Source organism: Gavia stellata, chromosome Z (assembly GCF_030936135.1).
Source record: "Gavia stellata isolate bGavSte3 chromosome Z, bGavSte3.hap2, whole genome shotgun sequence".
Classification (NCBI taxonomy): Eukaryota; Metazoa; Chordata; class Aves; order Gaviiformes; family Gaviidae; genus Gavia; species Gavia stellata.
Window position 1 is genome coordinate 77,097,403 of NC_082637.1, and position 7,259 is coordinate 77,104,661.

Genomic DNA, 7,259 nt, shown 5'->3' on the forward strand with positions numbered 1-7,259 from the left:
ACAAAAAAGAAATTTGGAAAAAAACCTGTTTCCCATGGGAATACTCAAACGTTAGAAGAGGTAGCACAGGGAGGCCTCCAGCTTTGGCAATATTCAAAACTGAACAAATCCCCATCAGCCTCATCAAAGCTGTTCCTGCTTTCAGTGAAGGCTGGGACCTCATGACCTCCAGACGTCCCTTCCAACCTGGAGTGCTCCTGACAGTACGAACATCCAATGGTCTCTACTGCTAAGACACACAAAACCAAAAGTTAAAGGTTCTGTTGGCAAAGTACACAATCCACGCATTTAAATTCATTTAAAAAAAAAAAAGTCTTATTGCTTTATTCAGATTTTCCATATCTCACTTCTACGTTACTGGAAGTCCTGTTGAAGACCTATACAGAAATCGCTGACTACAGAGATCAGCTTAAACCAAATAGATTAAAATGATGGTAGAATTCAGCCTGAATAATTTCTTATGAACTAAGCAATTTTTCCTTTGTCCAAGAAGAGCACTCCTCATAAAATGCATTTTCTGGCTTTTGGTTTGGGCTCCTTTTTTGTTGTTTGTTTTAAACAAAACTTTGAATTACTCTGTGGATATATTTTACATACTACAAGAATACAGGATGGCTTTATGAAATGAGACCTTCCAAACAGTCTTCTGAAAAACTTTAAAAGTTACGTACTAGCAATATTCTGCCTTCTTTGACTTGAAAGTGCATACACATTCAAAGGTTTTACACATTTCCCAAACATCTTTTAACATACACAAATCACATCAGGTGGTTTCGTTCTCAAGGGGACAAAAACGGTTAAAACAAATTCACGATTTTATGAAGTGTTTCACGGAAAGTCTGCTACATTTTTTCTTCTGGGAAATCAAACCAAGAGGATCTGTTGACAAGTCTCTTTGGCAGTCTTAGTATCAATGGTCGTCTCTCTGGACGCTCTAGGAGGGAAATCCTGGGGGAAGGCAGTTGACTGGAAGGCGCTGCTGGTGCTTCTTGAACGTATCTGGTTACAGTTTCTGTGGGAGGGGTGTTACTGCTGGTGTCCGCTGTGACAGGACTCTGATCAGCTGCTGTTCCTCCAAGTTCCACATCAGCATTTCTAATGTCACTGCCTAAGTCTCCCCTTCCGGTAGGAATACTGTACTTTTCCACTGCTCCTCCAGTTCCCTCACCAACTCTGTAAACACCTTCACATCCTGCCCTTCCTGAAAAAGAAGATGGAGACTCGTTTTCCCTCTCAGGTATCTGAGTTGCGCCTGCCCAAGTAATACTACTGTCACATTCGTTACTCTCTGGCTCCTTGCTACTATCACTATCAATTGTAATCACCACAGGAGAAGAATGTGCCGAGTTACTCATGTGATGCTTCCGGTGTTTCTTCTTATGCTTTTTCTTCTTCTTTTTAAGATGCCTTGTTGTGTCTGTTGCTTTTCCTTCATAGACTATCTCCACACTTGGACTTCTCACCTTTTTTTTCTTTTTCTTGCGCTTTGTCTCACTGCTTGCTCGATTGTCTGAAAGGCTATCTTCATTTTTGCAGCAGTCACTGAATTTTGAGAAAGTTTTCTTAGGGTCATTTTCTCTTTCTAGACTTGTGCTCCCCATAAATGCGTTCTCCAAGTGGCGAGTTTTGTACTTCCTTTTTCCACCAGGCTTTTCACTTTTCATTCTGTCAGTTCCTCCAGAAGGGGTCCTTGACCTGTTGCTTGATCGACTCCTTGACCTGCATCTTTCATAACAGTAATAGTGTCTCTCATGGACTCCCCTCTGGCTATGCGGGTCTGTCCTTTCAACAAATGATCGTATCCTGTATTCTGGACTAGCAGATTGCCTTGAGTAGAGAGCATTAGACTGAGTCCTCCTCCTGCTGGAGGATTCATAGCCATCTCCGAACGACTTTCGACTACAGAAAGCATATCCCCACTGGTATCTACTTTGATAATTGTCTCTCACGTAATAACGATCACTGTCTCTACTTCTTGATCTCCTTTTGCTGCGGCCTTTGCTACGTGATCGTGATCTGCTTACTTCTCTGGATGGAGTGCTCTCACGACTTAGCGAGCCCCTCTGGCTTTTTAGAGAGACTCTGGTGTCATGAGCCCTCGCCCTCCTGCTGCTTCTTTTGCTCCTGTGTTTGCTACTATCTCTGCTTCTCGATCGTCTCCTTTTAAGCTGGCTTTTGCTACGATGCTCCCTCCTAGACCGATGGCCATGCCTGCCTCGACTGCTCCGTGTACAGGGTTGTGGGCTCCTGGACTTTCCCTTTCTAGACAATCTGTGATTCCAAGGGGAGCATACCGTGTCACTCCCTGGAGAAGGGCTCCAGCTCAAGTCCTGTGGAGACAGGTCTTTTACCTTACATTTGTTCTTCTCACCATCTTTTGACTCCGTCTTCTCAACTGCAGGAGATAAGCAGCTTCTACAACTACCTACATCCTCCTTATACGTGGGGGAATGTGGCGAGAAACTCCTGCTTGGTTCACTATCACTCCAGCTGCGACACTGGATTGGCTGCTGTTTCTTCACATCTTCCCTTTTCTCCTCCCTGATGGACTTCTCCGAGTCCGAGGACAGCTCAACCACTTCTGGTGTCCTCTCAGCCAACGGCTTAACATACCCAACAATAACACAGTTGTCCGAGGAAGAGTCACTGTCGTTTGAATCAGCATTAGCCTGTGACTGAGTGTGCAGTTTGGTTCTTCGACTCTTTGCAGCAGAGTCCTCATCAGAACTTTCTGACGTCTCCAGAGGAGAAGCTATGGTTGCACGAACCTCTTCTGAGATGGAGTAGGAAGGCCCCGGAGTTTCATCATCCCAGGGGGCCTGTCCAAGACCAGTCACAGACAAATTGTTATCAGGCCCTTGAGAATATGCCATATCTGGAGATATTGTAATAATTGACGATTCTGAGTGGCTTCCTTCATCATATGATGGCGCAGGACAGTCATAATTGGCATGTTGATCATACGCTTCTACGTTAAAAGGACAACGGGCAAAACTGATGAATTCATGCAAGAAGTGTTCAGTCCGATTCAGCAAAAATGGCTTTAAATCGTCAGCAAAGGCCTGACTTTCCAGATCATACCTAGTCACATTACTCATGATAATGTGCTGTACAATATTAACGAGAGATCCATGGGCACCAAACAGGACTGTAAGTTCTCGCTTCAACCAAGGAACCAACCTGTGAAGGCAAGCAGGGTTGCGGCGGAAAAACTCTGCTGAAATGTCTCGATAGCGACCACCATCCTGAATACTACGAATACGCACACCAGTGCGGTACAGAGCTCTGCGGAAGTTGATCATGTCCTCCTCCTGAATCTGCCGCAGAGATCTGCCCTCTGCGCTAGCCTGCCTCCTTGAGGCCAGCCTTCTTATCATCCGCTGAATCTCTCCATCTCTCTGCCGCACTGGTTCGCTCGACAGCCCTTCAAACAATATCCCGTTATCTGGAGGGGACAGCGTCCGTCGGGAAGGGGAACTGCCAGTGCGGCGTTCCCTTGTTAAGGTGGTACGGTAACGAAATCTCCGGCCATCAGGGCTGGCAAAGGACCTATTTTCTGAAGGGCTGAGTATGTACTCCTTAAAGTCATCTTCAGCACGAATGGTATGGAAAATGGAAAAAAAGGGTTGCTTGCAGAGAGGGCATTCTGCTTTGTTTTTTGACCACTCCTGGACACAGCAGAAACAGAACCTATGCAAGCAGCGATCTAGATATGCAACATTGTCAAATCTATCCAAGCAGATGGGGCATTTAGAGTCAGGAGATGCATCTGTTGGCAGCTTGCTGGTGCTGGCTTTTGGCGAAAAGTTGCTATCTTCTGAAAACTCTTTATCTCCTGAAGTCATGTTCTACGAAAGAAAGAGACAAAAGATCATTGCTATCTCAGAGAGACAAAAAAGTTAAAGTCGAGACACAGAAACCCATAGCAGTCACCTTTAAAGGTGCAAAACACGGCATTAACACTGAAAGCACAGTGCACAGAGGCAGTACAAAATAACTACTTTGCTTGGCTTCTCTTCACAGTGAGATCTGGCTCTTCAGTGTTGCTAGTTTTAAACAGAACTTGAATCATACTGGCATATATGAAGGTAACATGCCGGACTCTGTCTTCTTCCCCCCTCATGACGTGGTCACTAAGTTTATGAATAACATGGTAACTTCTTCCCCACTCATGATGTGGTCAGTAAGTTTATGAATAACATGGTAACCTCCAACACACACTTCCAAAAGAGACCACCATTTACATATGACAAATACGAGAACAGTTAGTTCTGTCCTTTAAGAAAAAAAGTCAAAACAAGTAATTGCACTCGAACTAAACTACCAGTTTCCAAGTTCTGCAGGACCTGTCCTGTCCTGGCACTCTCTTCCCGTGTTTTGCTGGCCACTCATGCAGGACCACATACAGCTCGTTGGACTAGACAACCTCCAGGGATGTGTACCAGCCTAAATTAGTCTGTTTTTACAACTGAAGCAGAAACAGCCAGGTTGTCATTCCTACACCCATCCTCAGGTACACGCTGCCTTTCTACCTAGTCAGGCTGTCAATAGGTTAGCAATAAATCCATTAGTTATTTTGGATATCAGCATTATACTAAGGCATTATAATTTAGTGGAAATAAGTCACTGTGCTACTTCAAAACTCACTAGCCCACCTTCTGCTGCAAGCCCAGGAGCAGATCATAACGGCTTGCGGGACACCGGGCACCAAGTGTGCCGCGCAGACAAGTGAGACACACGCACGGACACGCACCCGCGGGGGCGCATAAGTTCGGGGGGGGGGGGGGCGCACACGCACAGTGGGTGTGACAAACGCACGCACGGGATGTCACAAGCGCACGCACGCACGCAGGAAGGGAAAGGGGATCGCTCCCCCCCGGTGCTACGCCTCCCCGCCCAGCTCCCTCCCCCGCGCCTCCCGCCCCCCTCGTCCCGGGCTGCCGGCCCAGCAGCCGCCGCCAGCCCACCGGAAGGGCCTGGCGGCGCTCCCGGCCCCCACTGCCGCACTCACCGCTGCCGGGCCCTCGCTCCCCGTGCGAGCTGGGGCCGCGGCCGCCTTCAGCCGGCGGCGCGTCCGGCAGCGTCCGGAGCTGGGCGCCTCCCGCCGCTCCTCCCCCGGCGGGCGGCGGCGGCGGCGGGCGCTCTCCGCCAGGCGCCGTAACGGTTCTGCCATCTGCCGCGGCGGAAGCGGCGTTGCCACGGGAACGGTTGCCCCCCGCCACCAGCGGGGCAGCGCCGGGCCGCCGCGCTGGCTGCCGGGAGCGAAACGCAGGCGCTGTTTTCTGGCGTCACTTCCGCTCTCCGTGGCGACATTTTGCCGGCGGGCGCAGGCGCTCCTGAGTGGAGGCCGCGGCGTGGCTGAGCCCGGCGATGGCTCCGCTGGGGCGGCGCGACCCGCGCCCGCTCTGCCGCCTGGTGCGTGCCGGGGCAGGTTGCGTGGCCAGGGGGTTCGGGAGGGCTGTCGGGAACCGCGGAAGGGGGCAGGCCCGGGTGGGCGAGCCCGCCCCGCCTGGAGGGCGGGTTTACCGCCCGGGGACAGGGGGGAGGAGAGCTGGCTGTACCTCCTGGTGGAGGCAGCGGGCACTGGGGCCTGGGGCTTAACGGGGGCGTCCCGGTTCTGCTGCTGCCGCCGCCAACGTGCAATACACTTTGTTTCGCAGGTGCTGGTTGCCGTGGTGCTGCTTTCCTGGGGCTTCGTCCTGTACGCGGCACGGGTGGTGGCCCAGCGGCAGCTGGAGAGCGGCCTCCTGGCCCAGGGGCTGCCCTAGGCACTGGCAGAGACCATAACATACTACCGGGAGCTTGGCATTGTCTCCAGGGGTACGGAGGGATCCATCGCAAGGCTGGAGAAGCCCTGTGGTCAGCTGGGCAAATAAAGCATAAATAACTCTTAGGAAAGAGAATGTAAATAAACCATAAACAGTTATTAGGAACGAGAAAAAGATCTCTCCTTACCGATTTTTTCTAGCACATAGTTGCGAGAGACACATGCACCTGTATGTGCAAAAAAAAAAAAAGGCAGACCCAGCAGTACAGATTGCCACTGCATGTAGTGCTACCAGGGCTCGCATAAAACATGAGCTCAGCCAGCCATGTCCCTAGCCATGTCCCTTTTACTCCTCTACAGCTGGTAAGGATTGAAGTTTACTAGCGAAAGCACACATGGGTTCACCGATCCCCTGTGTACCAGCACAGCCCTTCTGTCCATCTGATAACCCTGCCCCATATCCTGAACCTTCTTACTCACTCGTATGTACCAGCTGGTCCAGCTTCCTGCTCACAAGCAAACATGCATACATGCACTGACACACTTACCCAAAAGAAGTTTCATAGCCACAGATATCCCCAAATGCCAGCATGGGCCTATGCCTGATACTCTGCCTGGACCCAGGGCCTCCTACTTGTCAGCTAGCCCAGCTTGAAGTTTGTTAAGGAGTTAACATCCTCACTCGCAACACTTTCCCCTGGTGTTTGGGGGAGATGCAGCCAGCTTGGTTCCCCAGCGGGCAGCTTGCATGGGCTGTGACCTGCAGTTCTGCTTCACATGCTCATGCCAGGACTCACTTGCTTTATTCACCCTGCTTCCCCTAGTAGCTGCACCTGGGGCACACATACCAGTCCTGTCCCCGCGGCTGGAGCTGAGACCCTCACTGTCACCTGTGCCCTTTGCTGGCACCAAGACCCTTACCCACTCCCATTGCTAGCATGATAGGAGGGATCCGTATCCAGAATGGTCCTACTCGGTCGACTTCCTAAATGCTGTGTGCATGTGTCAGCTCTTGGGCGAGGTGGAATCCACTGGAGAGTCCATCTCTGGAACTCCTCAAGTCACCAACATAGGAAGATGGAAAGTGCCCCAGGGTCTTCACTGGGAGATTTTCATTTTTGAGTTGAAAAGCAATTCTGGAAATTAAATGGATCTGTTTTGGGGTGCTGATTTTCTACACAGCTGGGAGGAGCAGAAGTCTTGTGGCTCCTCTCCCATGGCCTGCACAGACGGACAGCACCTCATCCCACCCACAGACCTCTTGAAGCCAGGGAAAAGCCTTCCCCCGAGGAGGCCTGGCCCTGCTTCTTGGGCCATCAGGTCCTCTGGGGTCCCTTGATCAGTGGCAGGGGTTTTCCCTACTGGCACCTTTGTCGAAGTGAGAGCGTGGAGGAGCCTCAGTCTTGTGTCCTTGTAAGCAGCAGCCACAGCACTGGCAGTCCCCAAGCTGTTTACAGTGGGACCCACAGTCCCTGGGGGTGACAACTTCCAG

At 50.8% G+C, this 7,259-nt stretch overlaps 1 protein-coding gene across 2 annotated transcripts; it reads right to left on the reverse strand.

Annotated features, from left to right (window-relative positions):
* Window positions 1-337: 337 nt before the first annotated feature.
* Window positions 338-5,173, reverse strand: TOPORS (TOP1 binding arginine/serine rich protein, E3 ubiquitin ligase). 2 transcript variants are annotated; one of them, XM_059833821.1, is made up of 2 exons: window positions 5,012-5,173; window positions 338-3,848 (listed from the first exon to the last, which is right to left on the reverse strand). In XM_059833821.1, the coding sequence occupies exons 1-2, from the start codon at window positions 5,171-5,173 to the stop codon at window positions 843-845; spliced, it is 3,168 nt and encodes a 1,055-aa protein (XP_059689804.1). In that variant the 3' UTR covers window positions 338-842. The 2 variants fall into 2 exon arrangements, with proteins under 2 accessions (XP_059689804.1, XP_059689803.1); XM_059833820.1 differs by having other exon boundaries at window positions 4,982-5,173.
* Between the last annotated feature and the right edge of the window lie 2,086 nt (window positions 5,174-7,259).